The sequence below is a fragment of the Loxodonta africana genome, chromosome 7 (assembly GCF_030014295.1).
Source record: "Loxodonta africana isolate mLoxAfr1 chromosome 7, mLoxAfr1.hap2, whole genome shotgun sequence".
NCBI classification, from domain to species: Eukaryota; Metazoa; Chordata; class Mammalia; order Proboscidea; family Elephantidae; genus Loxodonta; species Loxodonta africana.
Window position 1 is genome coordinate 19,125,753 of NC_087348.1, and position 14,988 is coordinate 19,140,740.

The 14,988-nt window shown below is 52.5% G+C and overlaps 1 protein-coding gene across 1 annotated transcript in view; it reads left to right on the forward strand.

The window, feature by feature from the left end:
* Window positions 1-10,752, forward strand: part of SLC43A1 (solute carrier family 43 member 1) — a 35,990-nt gene extending 25,238 nt beyond the window's left edge. The window contains exons 12-15 of the mRNA XM_010600894.3: window positions 1,304-1,445; window positions 1,914-1,987; window positions 6,185-6,308; window positions 8,237-10,752. Of these exons, the coding sequence (XP_010599196.1) occupies window positions 1,304-1,445; window positions 1,914-1,987; window positions 6,185-6,308; window positions 8,237-8,386 (490 nt within the window). The 3' untranslated portion in view covers window positions 8,387-10,752. The remainder of the gene's footprint in view (window positions 1-1,303; window positions 1,446-1,913; window positions 1,988-6,184; window positions 6,309-8,236) is intronic.
* Window positions 10,753-14,988: the final 4,236 nt, after the last annotated feature.

Genomic DNA, 14,988 nt, shown 5'->3' on the forward strand with positions numbered 1-14,988 from the left:
GTCTAGGGTCTTCTTAGGGCTGGGAAGAGAGAGAGTTGGTGCATAAGACAGCTACCGCTTATAACAAATTGCTCCAAGACCTGGCATCTTAAAAGAACAAACATCTGTTCCGTCACACAGTTTCTGAGGGTCAGGCAGGAATCTGGGAATGACTGATTGAGCTGGTGGTTCTGGTTCAGGGTCTCTCATAAGGTTTCATTCGGACCGGCATTTAGGGCTGCAGTTATCTGAAGTCTTGACTGAGGGAGAACTAGCTTCTAAGGGCACTCACGTGGCTATTGGCAGGAAGTTCAGCTCCTTTCCACAAGGGCATTTCTGTAGGGTTGCTTACAGTGTGACAGCTGGCTTCCTCCAGAGCGAGAGACAAATTAGAGAGAGAGAGAGAGAGGGCACCCAAGATGGAAGCCACAGTGTCTTTTATAACCTAATCTCAGAAGTGATATACCATCTCTACAGCCATATTCTATTGGTCACAGAGACCCACCCTGGCACAGGGCGTCGGGGGGAACCACACAAGGGTGTGAATACCGGGAAGCAGAGACCATCGAGAGCCATTGTGGTGGCTGGTTACCACAGTTGAGGCTTGAAACCAGATCTGGCTACTTTTGCTCTTTTGTGTTAATCCAAATACTTCCTATTTCTCCTGAGAGGAAGGAAGAGGGAGGCTAGGAGAGAAGGCACCTATGGAACAATCTAGTGGCTTCCTTTCCTGTCAACAGTGCCTCAGCCCTGGCACCCAGGCTTCCTCCTCTGCCCTCTGCTCCTGATGGCCAGTGTCCATTAGGGCCCTTCTGGGCAGGACAGATGGGCAGCTTGCCCTCACCCCAGCCTACTGACCCCTCCACTGGGCCGGCCTCCGTGTGTCTTGATCATGCCAGACAGAAGGGCCTCCTGGAACAACCTGTGCTCTTATAAGGCGGGATGGTGGGCAGAGACACCTTCCTGAGGCTTCTGATGAGAGACAGGGTGAGAGCCCCCCTTTCTCCCCTTCCTCGGCTCTCACACTTCAGTGTGCACGCGAAACACTTGGAATACTTGTCAAAATGCAGATTCCTGGCCTCCACCCCTGAGATTCTGAAGTCTGGGGCAGAGCCTGGGAACCTGCATTTTTAAGAAAGCTCCTCAGGTAATGCTGGTGTAGTTGGTTGGGGGAAATATGTGTAGAGAAATGCTGAGCTAGAGAAATGATTTTCTACCTTTGCTGCTGCCTCCTCAGCCTTCAGGGCAAAGGCACGTCAGCAGGGGGAGGGGCCAGGCTGCCAGGGAGGTAGAGTCAGCAGCCTGTGATTGCTTTCCTCCTCAGGGATGGGATCACCACCACAGCCCCCAAACGGCGCTACCGCAAGATCCAGAAGCTCACCAATGCCATCAACGCCTTCACCCTGACCAACTTTCTGCTCGTGGGTTTCGGCATCACCTGCCTCATTAGCAACTTACATCTCCAGGTACCTACCTCCCTCTCCCTCCTTCCCCTTCTCTGCCTCCATAGAGTTGGTTCCAACTCATAGCAACCCTATAGGACAGAGTAGAACCACCCCATAGGGTTTCCAAGGCTGTAATCTTTACAGAAGCAGACTGCCGTATCTTTCTCCTATGGAGCTGCTGGTGGTTTCAAACCTCCGACCTTTTGGTTCGTAGCCAAGTGCTTAACCACCGCACCACCAGGGTTCCTTCTCTTTGCCCCAGGGCTCCCCATAGGGATGGCCCACCAATGCCTGCCTTTCAGGACTCAAGGTTCTTGTCCTCTGTGTCTGCCTGTTTTTTGAGTTCTCTAGAAAGTGTTTCTGGGAAGTTGGGTTGGCGAGGGGGTAGAAGTATGTGGACAGCCCCATTCCCCTGTTCGCCCCACTTCTCCTTCCTCCTACCTGTACTCCCTCTAGTAACCCCTTCACTCACCCTCTGCTTGGTTTCAGTTTTTGACCTTCGTCCTACATACCGTTGTTCGGGGTTTCTTCCACTCCGCCTGTGGAGGCCTCTACGCTGCCGTGTGAGTCAGCTTGGGCATGCTTCTCCGAGCCTTTCCCCCCAGCCAGAGAAGCCCAGAGCAGGGGCGAAAGGGCCTTGGACACCCCTTAATCCCCTCCACCCCCATGGAGGCACCCTCTCTCCAGCCTCCCTGGCTCCCATCCTTGGTGCCTATACTGATGTCTCAGAGCTGGTGGGGGGCTGTCCCTCTCTGAGCTCCTCTAGCAATGGGGAGCTCACTTCCTCCAAGGTGGCCTATCCCACTATGGGATGACTCACTGCCAGAGTTCCCTCTGAGAAAAACAAAATACCAAACCTGTTCCTGACCTTTTGGTTAGCAGCTATAGCTCTTAACCACTACGCCACCGGGGTTTCCTCCTTCTGAGAGGAACCTGAAATACTTGGTGTCTTAGTTTCTCAGTGCTGCTATAACAGAAAAACCACAAGTGCGTGGCTTTAATGACAGAAATTTATTTTCTCACAGTTTAAAAATCAAACCTGTTGCTGTCAAGTCGATTCCTACTCATAGTGACCTATAGAATGGAGTAGAACTGCGCCATAGGGTTTCCAAGGCTGTAATCTTTATGGAAGCAGACTGCTGGGTTAAGCAGTCAAGCGTTTAACCACTGTGCCACTAGGGCTCTCTCAGAGTTTAAAAAAAGCCAAACCCACTGCCTTCAATTCAATTCCAACTCATAGCGACCCTATAAGACAGAGTAGAACTGCCCCAGAGGGTTTCCAAGGAGCACCTGGTGGATTCGAACTGCCAACCTTCTGGTTAGCAGCCGAGCTAGGAGACTTCAATTCCAAATTCAGGGCACCAGCTCTAGCCAGGAGCTCTCCCTGTCGTTTCTGGGGAGAAATCCTTGTCTAAATTCTTCTGGATGTTCCCTGGCCTCATTCTTTCCATTTGGTCTGCTTGCTTCTGGCCTAATCTGCTCTTTTTATATCTCAAAAGCGGTTAGGTTAAGACACACCCTACATTGATACGACCTCATTAACATAACAAAGACAACCCTATTGGCAAATGGGATTACATCCAGAGGGATTATGATTTTTTTTTTAACTTTCTGTTGTTGTGGTTGAGAATATGTGTACACAGCAAAACACAGACCAGTTCAACACTTTCTACATGTACAATTCAGTGACATTGGTTACATTCTTCAAGTTGTGCAGCCATTCTTACCCTCCTTTTCTGAGTTGTTCCTCCTTCATTTACATAAACTCGCAGCCCCGCTAAGGTTCCTGTCTAATCTCTTGAGTTGCTGTGGTCACCTTGATCCCTTATAGATAGTTCTTCAAAGAGCCTAATGCTCAAGGCAGACATTTTTTACTAATTAAGCTAAACTATTTTTTTATTGTTTTTTTTGTTTTGTTTTTATTGTTTGGTTTTCAAAAGACTTCTGGGGATATTTTTGGGTTAAGTTATAAAGATTATTTCAGGGTAGTAGTTTCAGGGGTTCATCCAGCCCCCAAGAGGGGTTAGGATTTATAACACATTGTTTTTGTGGGACACAATTCAATCCATAACACTTGGTTAGATGACACTTTGGTCCTGTGTCTACTCTCCGGAATGGCCCAAACGGTAGCCTCTCTCCCCCCGCCTCCAGCTCTGTAGAAATTTGTGAACATCAATCCTTTTTGCCTTATAACTTACAACTTTGTGACTGGAGCAGAGTGATCGAGGGGGAGTGGAAGAAAGTGGGCAGAGAGGTACCAGGGCCAGATCTTTTGCAGGGCCTTTGTTGTTAGCAGCCGTTGGGTCAACCCCTGACTCATGGCAACCTCATGTATAATAGGTTCGGACTATTGTGATCCACAGGGTCACTGGCAGATTTTTGGGGGAAATAGATCGCCAGGCCTTGCTTCCTAGTCTTTCTTGGTCTGGAGACTGAAATCTGTTCAGCATCATAGCAACTCACAAGCCTCCACGGACAGACGGGTGGAGGCTACGCATGAGGTGACTGACCAGAAATTGAACCCTGGTCTCTCGAATGGGAGGCGAGAATTCTACCACTGAACTACCGCTACCCCCTTGTGAGACCTCTTAGGCCATAGTAAAGCCTTTGGCTTTTATCTGAGTGGAACAGGAAGCCTCTGAGCAGAGGAGTAACATGGTAAGAATTATATCTCATGCCTTATAGCTTCCCTACTTCAGGCCAAACAGCCCCAGCTCTCTTTCTCTTCCACTGCTGGGCCCTGCTGAGGGGCTCTTCCTGTGTGTGATGGAGCAGTAGGACATCACGGTGGTGACGGTAAAATCATAACAGTTACCCAGTGTTCATTCCAGGCAGGCGCCGTGCAAGTCACTTATCTAAGCCTCACTGGAGCCTTCGCAGCAGAGGGCAGCTTCGTTTCTTCAGGCGCCCACCTAGCCCATTGGCAATCCTGTGGCTCCACATTCCAAATGCCCAAATCCCCCAAATCTGACCCCTTCTCATCACCCCCCTGCTGCTGTCCTGGTCCAAGGCCCCAGCACCCCAAGCCTGGGTTGTTGCACAGCCTTGTAATGGTGCTCTGCCCTGGCCTTCCATGCTCTGCCCTGGTCCTCCTCCAGTCTGTTTTTAACACACACGCTGGAGTCACCTGTTAAGGCGTAACTCTTCGTGTCACTCCTCTGCTCAGAACACTCTATGCCTTCCCGTCTTACTCGGAGAAAAGCCAAAGGCTTTGCTAGGGCCTAAAAGGCCCTACAAGGTACCACAGCCCTGGTACCTCTCTGCCCCCTTCCTTCCTCTCTCCTTGTCTTAGTTTCTAATGCTTCTGTAACAGAAATACCACAAGTGGGTGGCTTTAACAAACAAATTTATTTTCTCATAGTTAAGGAGGCTCAAAGTCTAAGTTCAGGGCACGGGCTCTAAGGGAAGGCTGTCTTTGTGTCTCATTCTGGGGGAAGGTCCTTGTCTCTTTTCAGCTTCTGTTCCTCGGTTCCTTGGTGATCTTCCTGTGGCGTGTATCTTCCTCTCTGTTTGTGCTTCCTTTGGGTGCCTGATCTTCTCTTTATAAATTCAGAGGTGATTGGTTTAAAACACACTCTACAGAGATATTGTCTTATTAGCTTAATGAAGTTCTATTTCCAAATGGGATCCTAGCCGCAGGTATAGAGGTGTACGATTTATAACACACAGTTTTGGGGGACACAGTTCAACTATAACACTCCTTACTCTGCTCCAGCCATGCTGGCCACGTTGCTGCTCAGAAACCCCAAACCTCTTCCCCAGTCAGGACCTTTGCACTTGCTGTTCTCCTTTCTAGAAACTTCCTCCAGATACCCACGAGGCTCATGCTCTCCTCTGTTCAGGTCTTTACCTAACCGTCCTCTTCTTGGTGAGGCCTGTCCTGGCCATCCTGAACAGGGGCCTGGCACACACATAGTAGGAGCTCAGCAAAACCAGAACCCATTGCCTACCTTTGAGTCGATTCCGACTCATAGCGACCCTATAGGACAGGGTAGAACTTGCCCCATAGGGTTTCCAAGGAGTAGCTGGTGGGTTCGAACTGCTGACCTTTTAGTTAGCAGCTGAATGCCTAACCACTGTACCGCCAGGGCTCCAGGAGTTCAACAAATATCTGTCCAAAGAGTAAATGAACTTGGAAAAGTATAGTGAGAATGGTCGCATGCCATGAAGAATGTAACTGATGTCATCGATTATACCTGTAGACATCGTTGAATCGGTGAAAGTTTTGTTGTATATATTTCCACCAAAAAAAAGAGCAAACGAATAACCCATGAGGTTAGTGCTATCCCTGTTTTTAGAGGAGGAAGTGGGGCTCAGAGAGATTGGCGGTGGTGCTGCATGGCGTCGAGTCGATGGCGACGTGATAGCAACCCTAGAGGATGGGCAGAACTGCCCTATAGGGTTTCCAAGGCTGGAATCTTTACAGAAGCAGACTGCCACATCTTTCTCCCACGGAGAGGCTGGTGGGTTCGAACTGCCAACCTGTCGGTTAGCAGCTGAGCACTAACCGTGCCACCAGGACTCCTTAACTTGCTATTATCACACAAAAAGTCGATGTTAAAACTCAGCTCGGTGGCCCCGAAGTCACAGTGTACACCCTCAAGGCCAAGGGACCTGGTGTTGGGCAGCTGAGACCTAAGCAACCAGAGAGTGCATGCAGAGAAGTATCTGGGGGAGGGTCAAGAGGGGTACAGGGCTTTGGGGTGCTGGGGCTGGAGAGGGCCACTCACCTCTGATGCTTGGGCCCTCCTTCTTGACAGGTTCCCTTCCAACCACTTTGGGACGCTGACGGGCCTGCAGTCCCTCATCAGTGCCGTGTTCGCCCTGCTCCAGCAGCCACTCTTCATGGCCATGGTGGGACCCTTGGAAGGAGACCCCTTCTGGGTGAGAATGGAGTATGGCGTGGGTGTGGGAAGCTGGAGCTACCTTGTGGGGTGCAGTGGGTGTGTCAGGGGCTAGTTTGTGGCAGACTCCCTCCCTCATCACATGGCAGTCAGAAGGAGCCTCGGAAGCCTCTCCCCTGTGGGGTCCTGAGTTGGCTACCCAACAGGACCCCTCAGCAGGGTGTTAAAAAGAGAGATTTCCTAGCCCACTGAATTGGCCTCTCTTCACCCAGGCCCAGGAGTCGGTAATGAGCTTCCAAGTGACTTGTGAAGTGACCTAGTCCTGATCCCAGGACCTGTATTCAAGAACCACCGGTCCAGTCCAGTCCTGCCCAAAATAGGGATCCCCTCTCTAGTACCACTGGAAGGGGGCTCCTCCCCACTTAGCTCCAACACCGCAGTGGGGAGGGGGGTGCCCACTCTTGCATGAGGGCAAACCCATTGACATTGAGTTGATTCCAACAGGTGGCAACCCCATATGTGGCAGAGTAGAACTGCTCCATGGGGTTTTCTTGGCTGTAATCTTAATGGAAGCAGATCGCCAGGCCTTTCTTCCATGGCACTACTGGGTGGGTTTGGACTGCCAACCTTTAGGTTAATGTTGCAGCATACTTTTGTGTCACCCAGGGACCTTCCTGCACAAGGCAGCCATTGTTCTTGTTAGAATGCTTTTGGTTACATTGAACTGACATCTGTCCCATGGGGGCTGGTGCCTCATAAACCTCCTCCCACAAGAACTGGGATAACAACTACCATTTCTTGAGCGCCCCCTACATGCCAAGTACACCATGCACACTTTGTTCACTTACTCTTTGCCCAAACAGCCCTGAGGAGGCACTTGAGTCAGGGTCACTTGCTCGAAGGCACACAGGGAGTAGTGGCAGAACCACGATGTCAGCTGGGTCAGCCCATTGACTGAGGCCACTTGCCAGGGCCTCCCAAGCCCTCTGTCCTCCACCCCCACATCCCAGCTCCTTTATCTGCCTGGGAGCCTCCTGAACAAACTCCAACTGGTCAGTGTCCCCACAGCTGGAGGCTTCCACCAGGAGGTCACATTTTGGGAGTGGCCTGACCAGCCCAGAGTCCCACATCGCTGTCTCCTTCTTTGTCCAGCCAGAGGGTGCCCTGTTGCCTTATTATATGGGCATTGGTGCCAGCTGGGGTTCAAAGCCAGGCTCTGCCACTTACTAGATCTGACTGAGCATTTGCATCTGAGCCACCTTACGAGGCTGTTGAACATTCAACGCAATACTGGTGGAACAGTGATTGGCACATCAAAAACAAAACAAAAGTGCACTTCTTGCCGTTGCGTTGATGTTGACTCGTGGTGACCCCATGTATGTGACAGAGTAAAACTGCTCCAAAGGGTTTTCTTGGCTGTAACCTTTACGGAAGCAGAATGCCAGGCCTTTCTTTTGTGGTGCATCCGGATAGACTTGAACTGTCAACTCTTAGGTTAATAGATAAGCACAAATCATTTGTGCCACCTGGGGACCTTGTGCCAATTAAGGGATCATTTGGCACACAGTAAGCGCGTGATATGGATTCCCCAGGTGGCAGAAACGGTTAAGTGCTCAACAACTAGCTGAAAGGCTGGTGGTTCAGATCCACCCAGAGACACCTTAGAAAACAGGCCTGGGAACCTGCTACTGACATGTCACAGCCTTGTAAACCCTATGAACCAGTTCTACTCTCCATACATGGGGTCTCCATGAGTCAGAATCAACTCGAAGGCAACTAAGAACAATAACAACAAGCATGTAATAAATGCATGTAATAAATACTAGCTACATTTATCATTCTGGCCCAGGATTTGGAGCACAAATGACTGTCTTCTCTTTCCTATCACAGGTTTAGGAGGGTCCCTGAGGGTGATGAGGGCAGATGGGTACCTCCTTGACTCCTTGCCTCTTTCTCCTTGCCCTAAAGGTGAATCTGGGCCTCCTGATATTCTCACTCCTGGGATTCCTACTACCTTCCTACCTCTTTTACTTCCGTGCCCGACTCCAGAGGGAGTACGCCGCCGGCTGGACAGACCCTCAAAAGGTGCTTGGCAGCTTCGAGCTGACAGAGGTGTAGACCTCGGAGGCCCAGGGACCTGAATGCCTGAGCAACTAAAGGGAATGCCCCCTTGTGGCTTGTCTACCTGTAACATACGCACAGAGCCAGGGGCCGCGGATTTATAAATACCCAGAGTTCTATTTTTGTAGGGACTTGCAAAAAAGGAAAAAAAAAAAAACCCCTAAAATAATCTCCCAAAGCAAGGCTCCGTTGACTGAAGATAAGCCCTGTGCTGGAGGGACTGGGCCTTCTTCCCTTCTTCCTTAGATTGGAGGAGACCCGTTCTCTGGGCCTTCGTCATGGGGAACCTGTCTCTTGGTGCCTCCTAGGGGCTTGTGGGGTCAGCAAATGGGCTGTCTGCCCCTAAGGTCTCAGCTGCACAATGCCACGAGCTTGCACGCGTGCATGTGTGTGCCTGTATGTGTGCGTGTGTGCATGTGTATGCACACAACAAACTTCCCCTTGCAAGGAAGGGGGCCTGAGGGTGCTGGCTGTGTCCTGGAAGAGGTGTGGGGGGCAAGCTCCTTCCAGGGGCCGGAGGGCGGGTTCCCTCCCTGGTGCCACTTCTTGCTGGTCTTAGAGGAAATAAAAACGGAAAGTGAGAGACTGGCTGGTGTGTGCCTGTGCCTGGGGGTGGGTGGATGTCTTCCTACAACCCCCTTCCCTTCTCACCCAGACTCAGCTGGGCATTAAGTGGGACGCTGGCAGTGCCAGCCTGCCCCCTTCTGGCTATCTGGCTCACCCCCCTGTTCCCAACCATGCCTTGCCCTTAGTGTCTGGAGGGAGTCCAGATCCTGGCCCCTGCATCTGCTCCCCACTTCACAGGGTGGTTGAGATGTTCAGGAGGCCAGCCTTTTTCCTGACAGGGGATCCGGGACAGGATGCTTTAGCGAGAGCATTAAGGGCTGACTCTCAAGTGCACCCACCAATGCATCCCTGGGGGGCTGCTGAAACTAAGCCTTCTTTGTGGTCTCCAATTTTATCTTAAAATTTCATGCAAATTTTGAGTTCTACTCTATACTATATTTACAGTTGCTTTGAACATTAAAGTGAGGTTTTAAAATTACCTACAGTGAGGGGAAAACAACATCTTTGAGGAAAGGGCCTTCCAGGAAGACATACCTTATTTATCCTGGGCCTTCTGGAGTCCCCCGTACACCTGCTGGTGCCCCGGGGCATACGCCTTAGAGGCTAGATTAAGTCAGAGATTGATGGGGCAGGGAGGGGTGACCAACATTTGAGGATCTGCCTGTTCTACACAAGTATCTCATTAAATCCTAACTATAGCCCAAGATATTTTCAGTCACCTTACATGCATGCAAAAGCTGGACAATGAGTAAGGAAGATTGAAGAAGAATTGATGCCTTTGAATTAAGGTGTTGGTGAAGAATACTGAATTTACCATGGACTGCCAGAAGAATGAACAAGCTTGTCTTGGAAGAAGTACAGCCAGATTGCTCTTTGGAAGCGAGGATGGTGAGACTTTGTCCCATGTACTTTGGACATGTTATCAGAAGGGATCAGTCCCTGGAGAAGGACATCATGGTTGGTAGAGGGTCACCAAAAGAGAAGAAGAACCCTCAACAAGATGGATTGACACAGTGGCAGCAACAATGGGCTCAAACATGGCAACGATGGTGAGGATGGCACAGGACCCAACAGTGTTTCATCCTGCTGTACATGCTATGAGTCAGAACCGACTCCACGACACCCAACAACAGCATAGCCCAAGAGGTCGGTATTGTCATCCCTGTTTTATAGGTTGAGGAAACAAGCCCCAAAGGTTAAGACACAAGCCTAAGGGCATGCAGCTGATAGGTGATAGAGTTGTCAGAACCCGGCCATTTTGCCTGCAGAGCTCTGGCCACAAGGGCCATCGGGCAGAAAGGAGGCCCCACGCTTCTCAGCCCCAGCTTTCAGCTGCCCACTCATGGCTGAGAGTGACCTCAAAGGCCTTGTCCACCCCCCCAAGTCTAAGACTCCAGTTGTTGGTTGTGTGCTGGAGAGTTATTTCTGACTCATAGCAACCCTATAGGACAGGGTAGAACTGTCCCACAGGATTTCCTAGGCTTTCCGATAGCAGCTAGAGCACTCAGCCATTTTGCCACCAGGATTCCTTAAAACCCCATGAGAACGGCAAATGTTAGGCCTGGAAGACAGCATTAAAAATAAGCTATTTTCCCTTCTTTTGTCTTAAATTTTCTTTGTTAGTAAGATAAACCTACCCACCCATTTTACACAGTTGAGAAAACATGTCCAGAGGGGTCTGGAGACTTGGCAAAGACCCATAGCTGATCTCTGGTTCCTGAACCCAGACTCCTGACTTCCAACCCAGTGCCCTTTCTGCAAAATAGGAAATCAGGGCTGGACAGCACCCACTAAGGGAGTTGGCAGATTCCCAGGGGGCCTGCCTGGGTCTGAATAATCCGGTGGTGGTTGATGGGGTTCTGTGAGCGGTCCGGATTTGAGGTGAGGACGGGTGCAAGGAGCCAGGCCGGTGCGCCGGGTACCTGGCGTTGGCCAGCAGGCGGCGCTGCGTAGCTGAGGCTGGCTTGGCCCGGGACGAGTAGTGGACTAGGGGGCGGTGAGCCGGGCGGGGACCCTCTTTCCCCCCACACAAACACATTCACCCACGAGTCTGCCTTTCCCATGAGATGCCCCTGCGCCTTCCCGCTTCCGCCTCGACCCACACCCTTCCAAGCGTTGTCCCCAGCCCCACTGACCCGTACGACGAAAGGAGGCGTCTCGGCGCCTGCCCCTGCCCACCTGGTGCTGGGGACACCGGGTGGAGGGTGGCAGCAGACATCTCGCCTCCTGGGGGAGGGGTGTCTCCGCCGGGGGAGTTTGGGGAGGGGGCTGGCAGGGGCGGAAGCGAGCTGGAGCCGTGTTTGTCGCGGCGCTGCCGAGTGGAACAGATGGCTGGGGAGGGGAGACGGTGCGTGGCGGGGAGGAGAAGGGGTGCGGGGGCCGGAGGATGCGGAACGAGGAATTTCGACGCCCCGAGTCTCCCAGGAGAAGCCCCCCACCCCCAGTCTCTTCCCAGAAACGGGCAGGGAGGGCCTGCCTTCCCGGAGCGCCCTGGCCCCTGGCCCGCGGCCCCGCCCGGGACCCTCCGCCCCGGCCGCCCCCTAGGCCCCTGGCCCCGCGGCGCGGCCGACCCGCGGGTCAAGGCTGCAGAGAAAGGCCGGGTCGCAAGGGTTAACGGGCCCGCGCGGAGGGCGAGGGGGCGGCGGGGCGGGCGCCAGGCTGGAGCGCGTACAGGGACCAAGGAGCGCTGAGAGAAAACGTGTTAATTGGAGCTTTATGCAGATGAGCCGGGGCTGGGGAGGGGCGGGGCGGGGCGGGGCGGCGTGGAGGGAGAAGGCGGCCAGACGCGAGGGGCCCTAGCGGAGTTCCTAGGAGAGGGCGAGGGTGCTGGCCGGGAGGGTGGTGGGTGTGTATCCGCTTAGCAGCTCGTTGAACCTCGGAGAGGGCCGCAGATCCTTGGGATGAGAAGCTTCCTCCGTGAGCCTGCCCCCAGAAGTTTAGTGGGACCCTTCCATGAAGCTCATGGTCGCAGATGGCCACGAGTAGAGGACAGGGGCACGCTGCAGGTGTCTGCTTACCTGGGGTCTCACCTTCGCTGCGTCCCCTCCCCGTTGGTCTCAGTCTCCTCTCACTCTTCTCCATCTTTCATTCCCCGTCAATGGGGTCACCTTCCTCCCTCTCCCCCAGGGAGCATCGCCTGTAACTTCTACCAAGTTTTACAGTGGGGGAGGGGGGGCGAAGCGACGAGGGAGTGGCGTCTAAGTTTTCTGCCTTTGTTTCCTTATGTCGGCTCCCCCTGCGGGCCACTGCCCCTTTGCGGAGATGTTTCTTAAATTTTAGTAAGGTGCTATAGAACCCAGCCCCACTTGTTAAAATGCAGATTCCAGGGTTTCCTTCAGAGATCTGATTCAGTAGGTCTGAGGGAACCAGGAATCTGCATTTCAGCGGCTCCCCATCTAAATCAGATGGAAATGGCTCTCATTTTTAGAAACGCTGGGCAGGGGGTTGGTGGGGGTGGAATGATTAAGGAAGAGCCTTCCTTGCCCACCCTACCCTGACCCTTTCCTCCAAAGTCCTGACTAAACCTCTGCTCAGTGCAGCCATTTCTGTTTCCAGTGTGATGGTACCAGGCATGGAGAAGGCACTCAAGAGTAGGGAAGGAGGGAAGGAAGGAAGGAGAGAGGTTATGAAAGAAGGAGCCAACACCTGGCTCTTCTCTCTTTGCGAAGCGTTTTCCTCTTCCTGTCTCCTCTCCCTGCCTCCCTCCCCTCTGTCTCAGCTGCACCATCTTCCTCTCTTACTGCACCAGCCTGGCCCCACTTTCTTGCCTTCCTTCCGCCTTCTCATCTGAAGTTCTTAGGAAGGCCGGAAGATCTTGGAGGGGGCAGCTTGGGTCTGCGGGAGGGAAAGCAGAACTAAAGAAAGTCCCTGTGTCTCAAGGAAAGGGCCAGAGGTCTCTCTGTGGTTGCAAGAAACTGGGAGGAAAGAGACAGAACATAGCAGAGACAATAATAACAAACACGCATAGCTAGGTCACTTTTCCATGGACTATTGCACTTAATCCCCACAGCAATTTGATTTAGGTAGGCACTATTGCCCCCGCCTTTCAAATGAAGAAATGGATGCTCAGAGACATTAAGTAACTTGCCCAAGGCCACACAGCTAGTAACCATTCACCCTTGCACTCCCCCCAAGCCATTCCCCAAGTGTGGTCACCGCAGAGCCCAGTGGACAGCTGTCCCAGGCATGCCCTCTATGCCCCTCCCTCAGGGGCGATGAGGAGGGATAAAGGGCGTCGTGTACAGAGATGAAAGGAGATGCTCACGTTTCAGAACGTCTGACAGGTCCGGCTGGAAGCATTAAAAATTCATGTAGAAACCTGATCCCAGCTGGGCCTTGGGCCTGCCACCTGGACTGTCCCTGGCCTTGTGGCCTCTCAGAGCCTGGTGGGCGAATTTCCCTTCAGCAGTGCCCTGAGGGCCCACGTCCTCCCTGAGGTCTTTGTATTTCAGAAGAGAGGGGTTCTAAGGATTAGGGATTTAAGGTCAGGAGCCAACAGGCAGAAAGCAGGGCTGAGAGGCCTCCCCCAACCTAGGGGTGTAAGAACTTGAGAGGCTTAAGGGTTTATAAACTCTGTCATCTGGCATCCTCCTAGTCCTTTCCCCCAGAAAATAGATGCTCACTCTCAGTTTAGGATGACTAAAGGTGGCTGTGCTTCCCAAGGTGGCAGGTGGGGGGCAGCCGTCTGCTTGGCCCCAGCCTGAGCCTCTGTTAGTGACTTTGAAGGGCGGTAACAGAACCCCCATGGAGGGTCAGAGAGACTTGGTCTTGGGGAATGGCTCTGGAGTCTATGATCTGAAGAGAAAGGGGGTTTTATAATCTGGGGGAAACTGAGGAACTTTAGGGAGTGTTCAAAGTAGGTATGTGGGTTTCGAGTGCATAATAACTGGATGGCCAGATTGATAGGATCACTGTAGCTGGAGAAGAGGTTTGGGGTGAGGCCATGAATGGGCAGGCCAGAAAGACCAGACTCTGAGGGATCTTTGATGCTTTGCTAAGATGTTTTGTCTTTAACTTTAGGCAATAGGGGGCCTCTGTAGGTTCCTGAGTGACATAATGACATCAATTTTGTCAGATGGATCTGGCCACCATAGATGGGCTGGGCGGGAGGGAGGGAGAGCTGCATGTAGGAAAGCCAGTGAGGAGGTTATTGCTATTTTCTCCTCTATTCCGGGCATGAGGTAATGAGGAGCTGGAGCAGGGAGGTTTGGAGGGGAGGGATGGAAAGGAAGGGGTGGGTTAGGGCTGGGAGGGGGACTGGGTGACTAAGAAGACAGAGATTTGAGAAAGGGAGCCATTAGCTACAACTAGACTCAATGTATGGAGAGAACGTAAAATGGGGTACACTCACAGAATGCAGGTGGTGAATGAGTTTTGTTCCTTTCAGAGTCTTGGATTGGTCCCTTCTCCTCTCTGGACTTCAGTTTCCCCATCAGAACATGAGAGGGGATTGGACTGGATGGCCTTGAAGGTTCCTCCTATTTCAGGGTGTGTGGCTGTAAGGTGGTGAATCTGGGTCGTTTGGAGAAGCTGGGGGTCTGTGTGTGTGAGATATTGGGGCAGGAATGGGTGGTCTCCAAGGGGATCCTGGTTGGGCAGGTATGCATGCTTGTCAGTATTTGGGGTGCATCTGCCTGTTTGTGGGACCCGTGGGTGGCTGGTGTGCCTGCATGTGCTCTGCAGCTCCATTTTATGTGTGTGTGTGAGAGGGAGCATGCGAGCGTGGGTGTGCACGTGATGGGCGTACGTGGGTCTGTCTGGGCTGGTGGTGGTGGAGGTGGGGGTGCTGGAGAATGGCGTTGCTGCCCGCTCCTTCCTGAGACTCACACACCCCTCCTGCTCTCGCTGTTCTGAAATAGCATCTGGACTGAAGGCCCATGAATATTTCACAACGATAATTCTGTGACCTGGACAGCCTGCTTCTGAGTTAACAGCATCCCCTTCCCCCTGCCCAGGCCCCAGCAGTCCCTCCTCCACCAGAGCTCCTGCCTGGCTGCCCCCAGCCCCAGTCATTAGCCTGATACAGGCCCCTG